This window comes from Theropithecus gelada, chromosome 5 (assembly GCF_003255815.1).
Source record: "Theropithecus gelada isolate Dixy chromosome 5, Tgel_1.0, whole genome shotgun sequence".
In the NCBI taxonomy this organism is placed as follows: domain Eukaryota; kingdom Metazoa; phylum Chordata; class Mammalia; order Primates; family Cercopithecidae; genus Theropithecus; species Theropithecus gelada.
In genome coordinates, this window is record NC_037672.1 from 172,591,576 (window position 1) to 172,612,619 (window position 21,044).

Below are 21,044 nucleotides of genomic sequence, written 5' to 3' on the forward strand. Positions count from 1 at the left end.
GGCAGTGAAACACTCCGTGTGATACTATAATGGTTGACACACAACATTATACATTTGTTCAAACCCGTAGAATGTACAACACCAAGAATAAACCCTGATTTCAACTGTGGACTTTGGGTGATGATCCGTCAATGTAGGTTTGTTGATTGTAGCAAATGTACCAGTCTGGTGAGGGATTTTAAGAGTAGGGGAGGCTGCATATATGTAAGAGAAAGGAATACATGTGAGTCTGCGTACCTTCTGTTCAATATTGCTGCCAATTTAAAATGGCTCTAAAAAATAAAGTCAACTTTTAAAAACTAACTGCAACACTTTCTTCTTTATTATCTTGCATTGGTCTCATCCACTCCACAAATCATGTTCATATACTTCAAGATTTACATGACACATCAGAGTTTTGCAACTACTGAACCTCTCCATCCTGAGCTAGCACATGTATGACTGCAGCACTCTATGTATTTCATTCTAATTCACACCTTCTGGGTTACTTGTAGAAGTTCTTTCTATCCTTCCAACCCAAGATCAAGAGTCCCTTTTACTCACTAATTTGTTAATACAGTTATACATTCTTTAAAGAAAGGAATACATTTTGAGAAATTCATCATTAGGCAATTTAGTCCTTGTACAGACATCCTAGCATATGCTTACACAAATCTAGATGTGTAGCCTACTACAAACCTACGTTACATGGTATAGCCTATTGCTCTTAGGCCATAAATCCACACAGCATGTTACTACACCAAATACTGTAGGCAATTGTAACATGATGGTAAGTATTTGTGTCTCTAAACATATCTAACCATAGAAAAGGTACAGTAAAAATATGGTATTGTGAGCCTATGGGACCACCCTCCGACACGTGGTTCAGCACTGATGAACACATTAGGGGGTGCATCACTGTAATTAAAATGTCCTGTGTGCCCACAATGGGTACTGTACTAGGCCTTAGATCTCCACCAGTCAACCATTCTTTATCACAGACATTAATCCCCTCCTCTTTGTGCAGTGTAAGCTATATGCATGTTCATCAATAGGTTTAGTACGCAGGTCTTCATGTACAAGTCTCCCATGTATTCTGACTGTACTAGGGGCACCCCAGGGACAGGGATTCCGTTTTGTTTCTTGATGAATCCTCGCAACTCAGAATGACACATCAATCCTTGTAACAGATCCTTAAAAAAAATAAAACTGAGCTAGAGATTTTACTTTTTCAATTGAAAATAAAATTCAAATAAAGTCAAATTATATAAAAATAAAAGCATCCAGGCCGGGCGCGGTGGCTCAAGCCTGTAATCCCAGCACTTTGGGAGGCCGAGACGGGCGGATCACGAGGTCAGGAGATCGAGACCATCCTGGCTAACACGGTGAAACCCCGTCTCTACTAAAAATACAAAAAAAACTAGCCGGGCGAGGTGGCGGGCGCCTGTAGTCCCAGCTACTCCGGAGGCTGAGGCAGGAGAATGGCAGGAACCCGGGAGGCGGAGCTTGCAGTGAGCTGAGATCCGGCCACAGCACTCCAGCCTGGGTGACAGAGCAAGACTCCGTCTCAAAAAATAAAAAAATAAAAAAAAAAATAAAAGCATCCGATGGGCTTCGTGGTGGCTCATGCCTGTAATCCCAGCACTTTGGGAGGATGACGCCCGCTGATCACCTGAGGTCAGGAGGTGTTTGAGACCAGCCTGACCAACATGGTGAAACCCTATCTCTACCAAAAACACAAAGATTAGCCTGTCGTGGTGGAACACCTGTGATCCCAGCTACTGAGGCTGAGCCAGGAGAATCTCTTGAACCCAGGAGGTGGAGGTAACAGTGAGAGGAGATCACGCCACTGCACTCTAGCCTGGGCAACAAGAGTAAAACTCTGTTTCAAGTACAACATACATTTTTCAGCAAATATTACTGCAAAGGAAATTTCCATTTGGTGAGTACTAACAATATAATATAATTTTAATATCAGTGACACTGTAAATGTCTGAGAAATATACATTTTTTTTTTTTTTTTTTTTTTGAGATGGAGTCTCACTCAATCAACCAGACTGGAGTACAATGGCATAATCTCGGCCCACTGCAACTTCCACCTCCCGGGTTCAAGCAATTCTTCTGCCTCAGCTTCCCAAGTAGCTGGGATTACAGGCACCCGCCACCACGCCCAGCTGATTTTTGTATTTTGAGTAGAGACAGGGTTTCACCATGTTGGTTAAGCTGGTCTTGAACTCCAGCCCTTAGGTGATTCACCTGCCTCGGCCTCCCAAAATGCTGGGATTACATGCGTGAGCCACTGTGCCCGGACTGAGAAAAGTACTTTTGACCAGTGTTCCCAATATAATAATGCTAGTCTTACTAATTCTTCACTGAATATTTAACTTTAATACCCTCAAAACACTTAGTTTCCCCGTAAAGCAACCTTAACATATAAACTATAGTAGTGGTTAATCTCAAAATGAGAAACAGAGATAAAGAAATGGAATCTCAATATGTTGTGAAGCAATATCTTTTGTAAAATGTTATTGCTTGAAAGGCAGAGTCCAAAAAAATATATAGCTCTTGAGTTTTTTTCTGAAAATAATTTTAAAATATCTTTGCATAAATATTTTTCCCAGTATGGCAGGCATAAAATTTCTAGTTGAAAAATAAAGGCATTCACCAACAAATCAGTACTTCAAAAGACCATTAGTAGTCTGTGGTTATTATTTCATCCTTACTCTAGTGGTCTATTTAAATACTAACTATTACTTGTTTGAAACTATTTGGCATACTAAAAGTATATTTGAGTTTGAATTAGCCAATTTTACAAACCATATTTTCCTTTGTCAAGTGTCACCTGAATGTGTAATATTGAGGCTAATCACATTGACAACAGTTAATGTGAGTGAATGTACCCAGATCGTTGCCTTGGGAGCCATCAAGTCTAAAAAGTTGAGGATGAGTATTTGCTATCCTTGAGATTAATTCCTGGCTTTATTGCAAAATTGGATTGAAAAACCTATACCTGAAGATGCCTTCATTTAAACTAGAGTATACTTGTAAGTAGAAATTAGAAATTCATATGTTATGGAGATATTTCCCTAAACTTTTTAGAGGGCATCACATTCTACAATTTAATTTTATATTAACAAAGTTAGAAACTGGAAGATTTCAAGTATTCTGTAAAAAGAAAATAGAGATCCATAGAGTATTAACCTTCAATATACAGGATGTTTATCATAAAATAGATGCTTTACGTAATTATTTTTAATAGAACTACTTTGCTTAGGAAGGCTTGGATCAGATAATGTGTTATTTTATGTGTTTAGTTTTTCTTTTTAAGTAAAAGTACTTTAGACACCCTTGATACGATATGATGAGAACAATACCTCATCTCTGTGACCTTCCTCCTCATTACTCAAAACCCCAATCTAACCATGAGAAAAATATCCAACAAATTACAACCGAAGTGCATTTACAAAATGTATTACTTAGCTAATACTCCTTAAAACCGCCAAGTCCTTTGAAAACAAGGAAAGTCTTAGAAAATGTTGTAGTTCTTAGTAGTCTAAGGGGAGACAATTAGAAGTAATATGGTATCTTGAATGGGATACTGAAACAGAAAAAGAACATTTTGCAAAAACGAAGGAAATCAGAAAGAAGCATGGACTTTTAGTTAACAATAGTATATCATTATTGGTTCATTAATTGTAACAAATATACCATACTAATGTAAAGTGTCAGTCACAGGGCGGACTAGGTTTGGTATATATGGAAATGGTACCATCTTTACCTTTCTGTAAATCTAAAATTATTCCAAAATAAAATGTTTATTTAAAAATTACTTTAGGATTATAAAAATGTAAGCAGTCATAAATTATATAAAATTTTATCCTAGGACGATCTGATAGGAGAATATATATATATATTTAAAGTTTTTGCCAAAAAGTATATATCATGACTTGAATAATCTATAAAAGCAAACACAGACATAAACAAACTAAAATGTTCAACATTTTGAGAAGTTATTTTATTTTAATTTAATTTCAGTCACAACTTACGGTGATCTGAGAAGCATCCACATAATGCAAACTTTTTATCAATTTTCCATTTCTGGCTGCTGTCTCTTGTATATTAAAATCTAAACTAGATGCTTTACACAGAGTTTTCCATTTTATCAATGCCACCTTACGAGACTAGCAGAAAATTTCTGTCAACTTTTACATTAGACATCAGAAAAAATAAGAACTTTGTTTTTTAATACTTTTAATAAAGTTTTAACTTTTTAAAAAAAGTTTAGAACTTTTTTAACTTTAATAAAGTTCTTATTTTTTCTTATTTATTTCTTCCTATAATTTATGTACTAGCATAGTTAATATCTCAACAGTTACACTGAGATTGGTCCACTGTCCTAGTATTTAGAGTTCAGTTTTGAAGCAATATACGAGATCTACTTCAGATACTTGCGGCAAATAAAATCCTGGCCCTTCTTCCTCAATGCAATGGTTTTTCAAATATTATTTTAAAATCTCACCCCTATGTTTGAGAGAGTCTACACCTTCTACACCCCACCCTCCAAATCTTCCCTACTGATAAAATCTGAAAAAAAAAAAAAAAGATGTTGCCTTAAGTTTCCTAGAAAGAGGTAAGGCTTTATTCTAGGAATTCTGTTTCCACAGTTTGGGTTCAAATGTGTGTGTGTGTGTGTGTGTGTGTTTTATTTTAAAAGGCACTAAATTTTGGGGGCAGACTAGAACGCAGAGTTTCTTTATAATACTTAGAAATTTATCTTAGGCCTCCTTATAGCTAGTCATCAAAAGTTAGTCACAGAAAAGCATCTTAGACTACCAAGTTCTTTCACATCCTGAAGGGCATTCTTGTATTTGTAAAAAGAGATAATCCGTGATTGTTGATAAAGTAAAGGTTAAGATGAGGACATCTCTGTAATGAATCAGTGAGTGATCTTACAAAGATGCAAAACAAAAAATGACTGCCGAGTTACAAAAGACCCTCGGTGAACAGACAACCATCCTATTAAATTAACTCAAATAAACCATAAAATGGTAGGGAAGCCCTGATCATGAGGTTAGTGGCATGGGCTCTGTGCCAGATGCTTGGATTCAAATCTGGCTTCATCACCCACCATGTACTCCAGGCAAGTCAGTCATCCTCGCCAGGTGGCAGCTTCTTCATCTCTGAAATGAGGATAATTCTAGTATCTATGTGGCATAGTTTATCAGAGGATTCAATGTCCTACAATTAAGTACAGTAGGTATAGTGCAGGCATATGTAAGTGCCTAAAAAATATTTCCCGTTATTATTACTGAACTTATTATTAGTACTAAAATTTGATTTTAAGCTATGAAACGGAGCTGTGAGTTATACGGAATAGATTTTAAGATAATTATATAGAGTATGTCTTAAAAATACTAATCTAATGTGCTGTGGTCAAATCTACAAACACCTGAGGCTAAGGAGTTCGTAAACCAGCCTGGTCAACATCATGAAACCCCGTTTCTACTAAAAATACGAAAATTAACCTGGCTAAGGCTGAGGCTAAGACAGGTGTTTTGAACTAAACAAACAGAATAAGGGTTGAATATCCTTTATCTGAAATGCTTAGGGCCAGAAGTGTTTTGAATTTCAATTTTTTTTTTAGGTTTTGTAATATTTGCATTAGACTTACCAGTTGAATATCCCAAATCCAAATACCCTGAATCTGCAATGTTCCTGTGAACATTTCCTTTGAGCATCACGTTGACAGCCAAAAAGTTTCACATTTTGGAGCATTTCAGATTTGGGATTTTCAGATTAGGATAGTCAACCTCTTATGTTTCTTTATCTCTGAAACAGGGTAACAATAGCAATTAGTTAATTTTGTTGCTTTAAAACTTATATATGGAAGAACGTTGCTGTTATAATAAGACTGTTATGAGTTGAATTGTGCCCTCACAAAATTCATATGATGAAATTCTACTATCAGTATCTCAGAGATTGACCTTATTGCTCTTTATTGAGTTGAAAAAGAAAAAAATAGGTCACTAGGGTGGACTCTATTCCAATGACTGCTGTCCTTACAATAAAGGGGAAATTTGGACACAGCCTTTCAGGCAGGAAGAACATCATGTGAATGTGAAGGTAGTGATGACTAGGACTTCTATAAACCACTGGATGCCAAAAATTACCAGCAGCCAACCAGAAGGTAGGGGAGAAACACGGAACCAGGTGATCTTTACAGCTCTCAGGAAAAAAAAAAAATCAACCCTGGTGACTCTTTGGTCTCAAACTTCTAGCTTCCTGAATTGTGAGACAATGAATTTCTGTTGTTCAAGCCATCCACTTTATAGTACTTTGTTGTGGCAGCCATAGCAAACTAGTAAACACACTTCCAAAAGTTATTATTGTTTTATTTAACTCTTAGAGCAGGTAAATTTATGGAAAATAAATTTATTAAAAATTCCATAGACTTTAGTACACTTGGGAAATCCATTACTTCGAAAGTGTTTTATTTAAAAATCTAAATGTCAGAAGTACAGAAAAATTCTGAGATCCATAATGATGTCACAGTAGCAATTGGAAATTTGTAGAAATAAGAAAATTGGGGATGGATGCAAAAATATCTCAAGATTTGAAAATGTGACACACTGAATGTCTCCTAATTTGCAGTGGAATAAATATGTTTTGGCTTAGACTTTAATAAGAAAATATGGTTAAAAAAATAAATATTTCTACATTAAACTTAATAAGGTTATGTTTAAAGTAGTCAATAACATATATTTGACTGTACTCAATTTGGTGCCATTTAATATTTAAGGTAAATCAATTGTGTTACTTAAAATACTTTAATAACTTTTCATATAATGTTTTAATAAAGTAGTTAATAATGATTTTCACCCCCAAAATTTAATATTGTGGTTTTATGTACTTCAAATTCTGGATTTTGAATGATAGATAGCATTAAAATATTGTAATAAACTTGAATTGGCCCTGATACTGCATGAGAGGAAACATAGAATGCAGATCAAGTTATGCTTTCAAAGGCATTCATTGAGTAAAGGGGATATTGATTATCTCTCCATTCAATGATACAATGCTGCTGCTGCTTTTTTTTTTTTTTTTTCTTTTTTTTGAGACGGAGTCTCGCTCTGTCACCCAGGCTGGAGTGCAGTGGCGCGATCTGGGCTCACTGCAACCTCTGCCTCCTGGGTTCAAGTGATTCTCCTGTCTCAGCCTCCAAGTAGCTGGCATCACAGGTGCGTGCCACCATGCCAGGTTATTTTTTGTATTTTTAGTAGAGACGGGGTTTCATTATGTTGACCAGGCTGGTTTACGAACTCCTGACCTCGTGATCCGCCCGCCTCGGCCTCCCAAAGTGCTAGGATTACAGGCGTCAGCCACCGCGCCTGGCCTGCTGCTTCAAAATTAATTGCATTTGTGCTGATGTAATTTCAATGAGTAACCATTTACTCTTTATGCAGCAGAGAGAAACAGGGATAGAATAACAAGTTACTGTTAGTATCAACTAAGGAAGATTTTTATATACTTGTTGCAAAAAGAAAAAAAAAAATCATGGTTTAGTATTATTGGGTATCCCAAGTAGAGCTGCACTGATAGAATACCTTCAAAAGCACAGACTCATTCAAAGCTACGGAACACAGGCAAAACAGGTTAACAGGTTCACTTTGAACATAATAAGGTAGACCGTAAGATACAATCTGCCTACAAATGAAAAAAAAAATTATTATTTAATTTTTTTTAAAAAAGCAGCATCAGTAGAATGGAAATAAGCAGCAGGAGAGGGTGGAAGATAAATCTCTTTTCCCCTCGATTTCATGGAGCTGCAAGTCCTGCGTGATATGCAAGCTGAGGTGGGGGTGTGGAGGAATGGTTGGCAGAGAAGGGAGGCCCGGTTCTGCAGTGCTGGCTGCAGCCGCCACTGTTTACTTCTCAGTGGTGGAGCTAGCCCCCTTCATGAAGGCAGTGCTGGGACAGCCAGGGTATGGCTCAGAGCCTCACCCGCCGCTCTGCTGTCTCTGCAGAACGCAGGAGAATGCAGCTTCTACTCCTGTCTCTGCTCTGCTCATTCTGGGGTGGCGGGGAGGTGTTACAGGAGTGGGCGGGGCAGCTTGCTGGGCTGACACCCTGCTGCATTGCCTCTGGAGGAGCCCACGCAGCTGCTGCCACCCTTCTGGTCTGTTGGGTGGGACTGGTGACATAATTGTTACCATTATAGAAAAAAAAAAAAAAAACCAGAAACGTGGCTCATGGTTTGCTTCGAAAATTCCTGTTTGAAATACCTTTAAGATGCTTCAATGGCAGGCAGCTAACCAAGTGCATATCTCTCTATATATAGATCTGCAGTTCTTCGTTGATTGCTTTTTCTTTTTATTATGAAGTTATTTTCAAATTCTGAATGAAATAACACAATTGACTGCACTCTTTCTGGCAGAGGGTTATTACCTTATGGTAAAGACGTGCTTTCAGACCCCCCATCTCATTATTTTTTCACTAGAGCTTTAGCATCACAGACTCGTCAAGCTGGAATAAGCTTTAGAAATGATCCTCATTTTGTAAATGAGGAAACTGTGATCCATAAAAGGTAAGTAACTTGCCAAGGCACACCAGTGGCATTACAGTGTTACTCTTCCAATTGTAATAAAAAGCCAATTACTATATAACTCAATTCACTCTACTCTATTGGCAGAAGAGAAATGAATCTTAAAATCGGAAGTTGCCTTTTTACTAGAGAAATTGCTTCGGCATCACTGAAAATTGGACCATGAATTATTCATGTTTAATTTTTTCATCAATCCAAGATCTCTGTGTAACTAAGTTTTTCTGGATCTATAATTTGATATTACTGATTTAAATAATTTCAATAATAAGGCACAGTTTAAAGCCACTTAGTCACGTTATTGGGATCCCAGTTTTACTCTAATTCATATATTTTAGTTCTTTGGATGTTACGATTAGTCTTGTCCCAAACTAAAATAAGTGATTCTCATAAGAAATAATTCCAGAGACCATTACAAATATCCACAGCTCAGGCAAACTATCTTATCAGATTATCGTTACTGTTGACACCGAGAAGCATAATAAAATGTGTTAGAAACAGGTTAAAATAAAAAAGGTTTGCTGGTTAACAGTTTTTTTTTAACATTTCTGTGAGATTGAAGTAATTTACATCATTCCCTATTAGAGAAAGTTTACTTAATATGAATTATATGCTATAATTAGACACATGTTACATAACATTAGAAAAAAGGAAAATATGTCTGTCAAGAATGGAAGCTTCAACATTTCTTTCTAGAAAAATTATTCTGCATAAAAGTGCAAAAGTACTTTCAACCTTATTACTTTTTATTTTCACCGCTCTTATGCATTAATATGCATTTTCTGTATTAGGAAACTCTAGAGTAAGACTGTAAGTTTGATTTGCCATTAAATATTATATAAACTAAAATTTAAGGTGGAAATTAATAGAATTCTTCCGTTAAGACAAAACAGAAATCACATGATATAGCTGTCCTCAAATTTACAGTAAAATACAGACACATGTGTTTAACAGGACACAGGCACATATATTGCTTATAAATTGGAGATGAATTTTCCTGTAATTCTCAGGAGAACCACAAAGCCTTTTGAAAAAAAAAAAATCATAAATCAACCAACAGTGTTGCGACCTCTAGAAACAAAACTAGTTGTGCTACATAGAATCTGAGGATTTGAAACAGAATCTTCACAAGAAATAATCTTCATTTCAAAAATAATGTTATCAAGATTTAAGATAGCATCACAGAAAGAAATGTTACTGTGTTTAAAAAAAATACTTTAATTCTTGGGAGATGACTGCAAACACCTGTGTGCTATTGAAATAAATCCACATTAAATACTGAATGTAAAGAACGAACATACCCAAGCGCTCACACATCTGCCACAAGTGGTGATTTTGAAATCCCCATAGAGATCTTTGATGGCCCCGGTCGTGAAGAAGCCTTCCACCATCAGCAAAATGCCATACACAAAGAACGCAGCTGCGATGCCGTAGATCACATACTTAAAGATGTCAATCCTGAGAGAAAAGACAAAGTGACTTATTTCAGTAACTTCTCATTGCTGCTGTGCAGAAATTGACTCTCACATGCTCATGATTCTTTTGGAATGAAAGTTATAGAATATTAATATTTATAATGAAGGTTGGATTTAAAAACATGTTTGCTTCATATATCTAATGTTTATATATAAATTTTGTGCTGCCACTTCCATATTTGTCGACAAGAGATTTAGGGTTTTTGTGTTTGTCAGTTTCTTCCTCTTCTTTTCTAGCCTCTCCTTTTCCCTGGTTCTTCCCTGGTTCACACTGAAGTAAGCTGAAATAAGCAATAAATTATACTTCTAAAGGAGTTTGCTTCTTATTCTTTTATTATTATTATTATTTTTTTTTTTTTGAGACAGAGTCTGCTCTGTTGCCCAGTCTGGAGCACAGTGGTGCGATCTCGGCTTACTGCAACCTCTGCCTCCTGGGTTCAAGTGATTCTCCTGCCTCAGCCTCCCAAGTAGCTGGAATTACAGGGATGTGCCACCACGCCGGGATAATTTTGTCTTTTTAGTAGAGACAGGGTTTCACCATGTTAGCCAGGCTGGTTTGAACTCCTGAGCTCAGGCAATCCACCGCCTTGGCTTCCCAAAGTGCTAAGATTTCAGACTGAGCCACTGCTCCTGGCCTATTCATTTGTTAAGTAGGGTAATCATCATACAATTTCTCTAATTAGGACAAAATGACAAATGTAAAGGTTTGTGTATGTAACACTGGTTTTTAAAACTTATATTAAAAAGGAAGGAAGCTTTATAGTTAATGATGCAGTAGTTTTACATAAAATGATATGAATCCCATATTTTTGCATTACAGATAGTCAGTTATGGTTGTATTATACTTTGTACTTATCATAAACATTATGTGTATTTGTTAATGATAATGCAAGTAATGAAAAAGATATGGTTTTGCAGATTAATATTGACAATGAGGCTTTTAGGTATAATCACTAATGGATATTCTGCGGAATTGGGTCTGAGCCAAGATATGGCATACTTTTATGGTGGCATGGGAAGGTCCTTTTCATGTTCTCACAATTGATTACCCAGTTTTTCTTTTTTTTAAACACCATGTGGTTAAAATAAAACATTTATCTGGAAAATGTAAAACAGTGCACAGCCAGAAATGATACATAATAACAGATGGATATATGGATAGATAGATAGATTTCATTCTTTTCCCCTAGCTCTGTAACTAGGAAATGATATTCCATAACATTAAGAAGAATAAGTCGTTCATTTATGAATTAAGATCATTGAATTAAGATCATTTGCATTTCCATGTTTTGAAAGCATTCATTCCATACATATGCTCCAAATAATATCTTTTAAATCTGTAGGAATATTCATAGTCCTAGGTGTAGCTAGAGTTAAATACTCCAGTAGGATTTATTTTATATATATATATATATATATATATATATATATATATATATATATATCTACATGATCAGTGAGCATTTTATATTCAATGTAGTAAGAGCTGTAGAAACAGTCAGTTACATGCAGATGTGGAAATAACACCAACCGAATGCTATACAATAGTTATTTAACCTAAAAAATAGGTTGTATTTAATACTGGGAATGTATTAACTGTATCCATTGCTTTGGATAGAGATCATGACTTTCTAATTAAAAGTTAATACAGCACCAATATATAAGTACTCGTTGAAGCTAAATATTTTCTTGAGACTGCTGGGTGAATTCAGTGAGTATGAAATAAATTTACACTTTCAATAAACTCACCAATCTTCCTTTGAACTTCTAATTTCCTTCATAATTAAGATTTTTAATGATTTTTCTTAGCATAATTTCCACCTATTTATTTATTTATTTATTTATTTATTTTTCAAGACATGATCTCCCTCTGTCACCCAGACTGCAGTGCAGTGAAACGAGCATGGCTCACTGCAGCCTCATCCTCCTGGACTCAAGTGATCCTCTCGCCTCAGCCTCCCAAGTAGCTGGGACTAGGGGTGTACACCACCATGCCCTGCAAATTTCTTCATTTTTTTTGTACAGGCGGGGTTTTGCCATGCTACCCAGACTGGTCTGAAGGGATATAAACTCCTGGACTCAAAGGCATCTGATATGGTTTGGCTGTATCCCCACCCAAACCTCATCTTGAACTGTAGTTCTCATAGATCCCCACACGTCATGGGAGAGACCCAGTGGGAGGCAGGTGAATCATGGGGGCAGTTACCTCCATGTTGTTCTTGTGACAGTGAGTGAGTTCTCATGAGATCTGGTGGTTTTCTAAGATGCTTTCCTGCTGCTTCTCGCTGCACTTCTCTCTCCTGCCGCTATGTGAAGAACGTGTTTGCTTCCCCTTCCACCATGGTTGTATGTTTCCTGAGGCCTCTGCAGTTGTGCTGAACTGTGAGTCAATTAAACCTCTTTCTTTTATAAATTACCCAGTCTCAGGTATGTCTTTTATAGCAGCATGAGAATGGACTAATACAGGATCTGCCAGCCTTGGCCTCCCAAAGTGCTAGGACTACAGGTGGGAGCCACTACTCCCAGCCTCACTTTAACTTTTGACATCTCTACTAGAATATAAGTTTCATAAAGGCAGAAGTTTTGGTCATTTATATCAACTACTATATCTTCCACTAGAATGCTATCTGACAGTACTGGATAAAAAACTGAATTGGGTGGGGGCAGTGGCTCAGGCCTGTAATCCCGTCACTTTGAGAGGCTGAGGTGAGAGGATCACTTGAGTCATGGTTCAAAATAGCGAGGTCAACATAGCGAGACCTGGTCACCATAGCGAGACTCCATCTCTACAAAAATAAAAAAAAACTAGGCAGTCTTGCTGGCAGAAAGCTGTAATCCTAGCTAGGTGGGAGGCTAAAGCTGGAGTATTGTTTGTGTTTGGGTCAATGCTGCAAAGAGCTACGAACACACCACTGCACTCCAGCCTGAGAAACAAAGTGAGAACCTATCTAAATGTAAACAATGTGAAAGGAAAAAAAAAGGAAGTAATTATTAAACTAATATATGTTTAATGAGTAATCACAAAAGAGCTAATGAATGAGAGAAGTGTCTATCAAAGGCCTCTTAATTCTTACCTGTCATTTTCTTGAAAAATAAATTTGAATCCTCCAGATCTACTTAAGTATCTATCCCATTCTTTTTTCCCAATTAAAACTGGTCACATATATATCCTTTGTGGTTCAAACTTAACTTGTCAAATTATTTAAACAGATTTGAGTATACCAGTACCCTATTTATTTTCAACAGTAATTTTTTAGATCAAATTCAAGATTCATCAATGTAATTTTAATAGTTTCTAATTTGCTTAAATTCCATACCTCAAAAAACTGCATTTCTCATTGTTGTTTTTAATAACAGTACATAGGGAACAAATATTCTATAATGTGTGAAAAGTGAATACATTTTTGCTACGATAAGAAATACATTTTCATTCTGTAACTAATGTTTAGCCTCTAAATTTGGTCTGAAATGTTATGTTTTGGTACCATTTTGGGGAAGTGAGGGGTTTAACATCTTTCTCCCTCTTGGGTAAATAGGTTTTCTCTACTTTTCTATGCGCTAACACATAAACAAGAAAAGCTAAGAGAATTTGTTGGCATAAGACAAAAACCTTTAAAGTAGGGAATGATTTTCTTGTAGAGGACTTGTTTGGTAGACAAAAGTACAAATGACTGGGGGTGAAGAAACAAAGAGAAATTTCTGAAGGCCTAGAACTGAAAAAATTGCAAACATGCTAAATGGGAAGAATTTGGCCAAAAAAGTGCTTTCAGTAATTTTCGTAGCTTTGATATGAAATCAATTATTGAGGGAAATCCATTTTAATCTCTAAAAACTAATTATTGTTCAGAAAATCTTTTTCCAATCATTTTGGTTCTAAAAATTTTCTGATGTAATTAAACAAAAACATTACACCCTCAAAGAACTAGATAATATCTGCTGAATAATTTTTTTAGAAAAGAACCCATAAATAAAAAGCAAGAGCCTATATTAAAGAAATCCTGATATAAGCATATCACCATATCTAAATGTACCAGTCATGAAAAATGTGGTCACAGATTGCTAGTCCATTGAATAATTCTTTCAACACAAGAAACAATCCAGCAAAAAAGTTTTTGCCTAAGTCAGTCACATGATGGTTAGAATATAGCTATTTCTATTAAAGTATTGGACCTCAACAATATTTCTTCCTTTAGCACATGTATTTATATATATGGAAAAAACAGAGTATACATCTTGAGTTCATCATGTGGAAGCAGTCAATTAATATTTCAAATTCCCCACTCCAGGCCATACAGACACATGCAGAGACACACTCAGACATATGACTTCACACTGATAAGGCAAAGAACATATGGAACATCTGGAGAACTGTCAATGGCGTTGGAGAAAAGAGAAGGGATCTTCTGGGAGTAGGAGTTTTATTGAAGTGAAGAAGGGGTCATGGTGTATGGAGAAGTATATATATTAGCTAAAGGTCTATTTCTGCAGCCTTGATACTGTTTTATTAACAAATTGTTGTTTATTTCACATTCTCAAGCTTGAATTTATTTTCTTAAATTAATTAGAGTATGACTACAATGGAAAGGGTGGCGTTAAGTGATGGAGACATCCTGTGATTATATACAAGCTCAAAATGAGGGGATAGAAAGCTTGATCATGCTGATAGAAATCTAGAGATGCTCTGACAATATTTTTGAAAGAATGCATGAAATAGAATTTGCTGCATATAAGATGCGAGAGAGAAGAGCTTGGTAATGGTAATGTCCCAGAGCAATTGTTTAGTGGCTGACTTTCACTGCCTGAATATTGCACAAATCTATTTGTCAAAGGCAATGAGGCAGATGATGTGAACTGTGTAAACCTGTCATGTATTTGAAAGAATCTGAGGATGTCAACTTTCAGATCAAATTTGACATCAAGAACACTTTAAAGAGTGTTTCATGGACTATTCTATACAATTTTTTTGGTTAAAATGGCATGTTTTCTAAACATATTTTAATTTTTTAATTTGGAAATGATTTCAAATTTACAGAAAAAAATTGAATAAAACAAGTAGTATGTGGAGCAACTTTACATCCTTTCTCTACTTTATAACATTTTATCTCATTTACTTCATTGTTTTCTCTGGATGATATATCTGAACATAGAGAACATCTTCACAGTATATAGTTATTGATCTCAGGAAATGTATCATTGACATAATACTTATGTCAAATCTTTATTTGTATTTCAATTTCATCAACCGACTCAATGATGAATTTTGTGGGATTTCTTTCTTGCCTGATAACGGATCCAATCTAGGGGCTACTGTTATACCTATTTGCTGTGTCTCTGGTCTTCTTTAATCTGGAACATTTCCACTGTCTTTCTGTGTCTTAATGACATTTATGTTGTTGAAGAATATAACTCTATTCTGCCCTTTTGAACGGAATGTTCTTTTTGAGTTCATCTGATGTTTCCTCATGGTTAGATACAGGTTACTCATACTTGGCTAGAATACTATACAAGTGATATTGTGATATTGTGCTCCTGTTAGGGTATCTTCCTCCTCACACAAAGTCCTTCCGCCTCTCAGTACTAATTTTAATTTTCATCATCTAGTTAAGATGATGTCTGATTTATGTATTGTGTACTACTTCTCTTCCAACTAACAGGCGATCTGTGAGGAGATACTTTAAGACCAACCAAACATCTTGCTCCTGGTCAAAACCTCTCCCCAGTGTTTGCATCCCATCCAATGATGAGTATTGCCAGACCCAATTTTCTTATCATGTTTCCAAAATGATGATTTCCTAACTCCATTACCAGCTCCACATTTGCAAACAGCACCTGGTATTCTGATGCAAGAAGAGCCCACCCTTTTCCCCCATTTACTGATTTATCTATTTATTAGTGACACGGACTAATGGTGTCTGATTTTTTTAAATCAAGGTTTAAATGCCATTACAATAGCTCATTATTTTGGTGCTCAAATTTTTCTAGACTTGAGCAATAGGAATCCCTTCCAGCTGGCTCTTGTATCTTTGTGACATGTGCCTAGCAATTTTTAAGAATACTCCTTACTTTCTTATATAGCAAGACGTCCCAGACTCATCTAGCACATACCTCTTTCAACCCCAGAAATAGGCATCTCTTTGAGAAACTCTAGTCCTATTAAAGAGCAATGGTACTGGGGACCAAGATGCGCTGCTAGTTGTGCTCACTGCTAATGTTGTGTCTGTACCTCTAGGTCTTTTTATTGTATCAAGGTAAGAAATACATGTATGTATACACACACACATCAATATATGCAACTATATAAACACATCTATATATGTGTACATGTATGTGTGTTCATATATACATATATATACATGTGCACACGTAACTGCATAACAAATATACACATATTTTAGAAATATTGAGTACACAGTGATACCTCCAAATCCAGACTATCACTACAGAGACTTTTATTGCTTTCCTCCTTTGATATTTGTATGTCTTTCTTCCGTAATGAGCACACTGACTCCTAAGAACATTAACACATTTATTCTTTTATTTCCATAATAAATCTAAAATTATTTCAGAATTACTTATTCACCTCATTACAAAAATGATATCTATCTGGAAAGAGTTCTGGTGGTTTCCAATCCTTCCCACACCTTGCCCAAGACTGAGACTATATAGTCAATATACTGTGTTTCTAAGTTACATGGATTGGTGTATTTTTTCTTCCATTCATTGTGGCCATGCTAATGCAACTGGGTCTGTTTGTTTCAGTTTCACGTTCTCCATCTCATCCATATTGACTTAGTTTCATTTTTGGATATACAGGACATTAACATGCTTCTAAAAGTCAAATCTATACAAAAGACATATCCAGAAATGTGGCAAGACCTTTTCTATGCCGTGCATCCTGTTCCTTGTAGGTAACCCATTTCGTTGGATCCTTGATTATCTTTACTGTGTTTTATGCAAAGGCAAGTGTGTGTGTGTATGCATATATGTCTGTTTTCCCTTCTTTTTACATGAAATGTGCATATTCCATATATGCCTTTGTGCTTTGATCAATGAACAATAGCCTCTGAAAATTTCTCTATACAAATTCGTAGAGTATGTTGTCATTCTTTTTAACTGTTGCATACTACTCCATGTGTATTTACCCCCTATCATTTATTCACAAAATCTCCAATGCTTGCTTATATGGTTATCAATATTTTACAGTTAGAATATTGCAGCAATGAATAACTTTGTTCATATGTATTTTCAAATAATCGAAGACGTATCTTTAGAATTAGTATGGGAGGATTGTTGAGTTGGAAATTAAAGACATATGTAGTTTTGTTACATATTGCCAATTCCTCTCTATAGGTCTTGTACCATTTTGTATTCCCACCAGCAGTATATTAGAATGTCTGTTTCTCCCCATCTTATACAGAAGAAAGCATCGTTAAGCTTTTAAATTGTTGCTAATCTGATGGGTGATGAGTGGTATCCTAGTATTGCTTTATATATCTTAGGTATTCATGAAATTCAACATCTTTTCATATGATTATGGGCACTATATTATCTTTTTGTGAATTGTCTGTTCATGTGTGTTGCCATTTTACCATAAGATTTGTGGTCTTCTCTGCACCCCATAATTTTTAAAAGATCTTTATAAATAAGGGATATTATACTTTTGTCTGTTGATAGTTTAGATATTTGTCCTTGCCTAAACTTCATGTTGATTGTAATCCCCAGTGCTGAAGGTGGGGCCCAGTGGAAGGTGTTTGGGTCATGAGAACAGATCCCTTCTGGCTTGGTGCTGACTTAAGAGGCTGTAGCACCTCCCTTCCAAATCTCTCTTGCCCCCGCTTTGGCCATGTGATGTGCCTGCTTCCCCTTCACCTTCTGCTATGATTGCAAGATTCCTGAGGCCTCCTTAGAAACCAAGCAGATGCCAGCACCATGCTTCTTGTAAAGCCTGCAGAACCATGAGCCAATTAAATCTCTTTACTAATTACCCAGTTTCAGGTATTTCTTTATAGTAATGCAAGAATGGTTGAACAGAGTAAATCGGTACTGGAGAGTGGGACATTGCTATAAAGATACCCGAAAGTGTGAAAGCAGGTTTGCATTAGGTAACAGGCAGAGGTTGAGAGAGTTTGGAGTGCTCAGAAGAAAACATGAATATTAGGGAAACTTTGGAACTTCTTAGAGAGTGATTAAATGATTGTGACCAAAATGCGTATAGTGACATGGACAGTGAAGTCAAGGCTGACAAGGTCTCAGATGGAAATGAGAAACTTACAGGGCACTGGAGCAAAGGTCACACATGTTATGTCTTATGAAAGAACTTGGCTGCATTTCGTCCATGCCCTATGCCTCTGTGGAAGTTTGAATTTCAGAGTGATGATTTAGGGTTTCTGGCAGAAGAAATTTCTGAGCAGCTAAGCATTTGCATGGCTGCTTCTAAAAGCCAATGCTCAGATGTGGGAAGAAATAAATATCTTTAAATTTGAAATAATATTTAAACAGGAAGCAGAGCGTAAAAGTTTACGGAATTTACAGCCTGGCCATGTGACAGAGAGGAAAAACAGAGTTTCCTGGAGAGGAATTCAAGAATTCAAGCAGGACGTGGAACAACCTCTTGCTAGAGAAATATGCATAACTAAAAAAGAGCCAAGTACAAATATCCAAGACAATGGAGAATAGGCCTTGATTGAAGGCCTTTCAGAGACCTTCGTGGTAGCCTCTCCCTTCACAGGCCCAGAGGCCTAGAAGGAAAGAATGGTTTCAGGGGACAAGCCCAGGGCCCCACTGTCCTGTGCAGCCTTGGGACACTGTTCTCCACATCCCAACTGCTCATGCTCCAACCTTGGCTCAAAAGTCCCCAGATACAGCTTGGGCTGCTGCTTCAGAGGGTGCAAGCCATAAGCCCTGTCAGCTTCCATGGTGTGCTAAGCCAGTAGATACACAGAACGCAAGAGTGAAGAACACTTGGCAGCCTCTGCCTAGATTTCAGAGGATGTATGAGAAAGGCTGGGTGCCCAGGAGGAAGCCTGCTGCAAGAGTGGAGGCCTCACAAGAACCTCTGCTAGATGCAATGCCAAGTAGAAAAGGGGTTTGGAGTTCCCACACAGAGTCCCTACCAGGGCACTGCCTAGTGGAACTGTGAGAAGTGGGTCACTGATCTCCAGACCCCAGAATAGTGGATCCACTGGTAGCTTGCACTTTGTGCCTCAAAAAGATGCAGGCACTCAAAGCCTGTGAGAGCAGCCGCAGGAGTTAAACCCTTGTGCAAAGCCACAGGGGTAGAGATGCCGAAGGCCTTGAGGGCCCACCCCTTACATCAGTGTGGCCTGGATAGTGGGACATAAAGTAAAGATTATTTTGGAGCTTTAATATTTAATGACTGCCCTGCTGTATTTTGAACTCGCATGGGACCTGTAAGCCTTTTTATGTCGGTCAATAATTCTCGCTTTTGGAATGGGAATATTTACCTACTGTCTGTATCTCCATTGTATGTCGGAAGGAATTAACTTGTTTTTGATTTTACAGGCTCACGAGTAGAAAGGATTTGGCTTTTCTAAGATGAGACTTTGGACTTTTGAGTTAATGCTGGAAAGAGTTAAGACTTTGGGTGACTGCTGGGAAGGCATGATTACATTTTGCAACATGAAAAGGACATGAGATTTGGGAGAGTCCAAGAGTGGAGTGATATAGTTAGGATATTTGTCCCTGCTTAAATCTCATGTTGAATTATAATCCCCAATAATAAAAGTAGGGCCTGATGGGAGGCGTTTGGGTCTTGGGGGTGGATCTTTCAAGGCTTGATGCTATCTTAACAGTGTGTAAGTGTGTAGCGTCTCCCCTTGAACTCTCTCTCTCCCTCTCTTGCTCCTGCTCTGGCCATGTGAGGTGCCTGCTCCCTCTTTGCCTCCCACTATGATAGGATGCTTCCTGAGGCCTGCCCAGAAGCAGATGCCACTGCACTTCCTCTATAGTGTGCAGAAATATAAGCCAACGAAATATATATACATACACTTTTTGTTTTTTGAGAAGGAGTTTTGCTCTTGTCTTCCAGGTTGAAATGCAGTAGCATGATCTCGGCTCACTGCAACCTCTGCCTCCTGGGTTCAAGCAATTCTCCTGTCTCAGCCTCCCAAGTAGCTGGGATTACAGGTGTGTACCACTGCACCCAGCTAATTTTTGCATTTTTAGTAAAGACGGAGTTTCACCATTTTGGCTAGGCTGGTCTCAAACTCCTGACCTTGTGATCCACCTGCCTCAGCCTCCCAAAGTGCTGGGATTACAGGCATGAGCCACTGCGCCTGGCCTTACATTTTTTAATATATATACATTATTCAGTCTTAGTTATTTCTTTATAGCAATGTAAGAGAGGGCTAAGATACAAGTGATAGATGTTACAAATATTTTCTTCTAGTTTGCCATTTGTCTTTTGGCTTTGCTTATGACATTTTGATATGCAACTTAAAAAAAAGAAATATGTTGTCAATGTTATCAGTGTTTATTTTTATTACATCTCTTCTGGGATTTTAGTCACAGTTAGAAGCCTTTACCTACACCCAGAGGAATTCACCCATGCCTTCGTCTAGCATGTGTCCATTTTCATGTTGTGATATTTAGACATCTGATCAATTTAGCATGTATTCTTTGGCTAGCACAAGAATTGAATCTAATTTTATCTTTTTTTTTTCAAAATGGCTGTCCAGTTGTTCCAACATCATTTATTCAAAAGACCAGCTTTGCTGCAATGATTTTAGGTCTACTTCTGTCATACAATGGACTTCTATATCTAGATTTGTCTATTCTGTCCTTTCCATTCTGTTCCATAAATCTGTTCACTTGTGTGCCAGTAACACACTGTTTTAATCAAAGGGGCTTTGAATATGTCTTAATATCTTGTAAGATTAGATCTCTCATAGCTCCCCATTCTTTGTATTTTCTTAACTATTTGTGTGTGTTTATTTTTACACCTGAACTTTAGGTTGTTCCTGTCTAGCACT

The 21,044-nt window shown here is 36.9% G+C and overlaps 1 protein-coding gene across 5 annotated transcripts in view; it reads right to left on the reverse strand.

The window, feature by feature from the left end:
- GPM6A (glycoprotein M6A) overlaps positions 1 to 21,044 on the reverse strand; it is a 375,012-nt gene that overhangs the window by 29,947 nt on the left and 324,021 nt on the right. For 4 of the 5 annotated variants that reach the window (XM_025385455.1, XM_025385456.1, XM_025385459.1 and 1 more), the window contains one exon: positions 9,880 to 10,036. The exons of the other annotated variant lie outside the window; for it this stretch is intronic. In XM_025385455.1, coding sequence (XP_025241240.1) covers positions 9,880 to 10,036 — 157 coding nt within the window. The remainder of the gene's footprint in view (positions 1 to 9,879; positions 10,037 to 21,044) is intronic. 5 annotated transcript variants of the gene reach the window in all.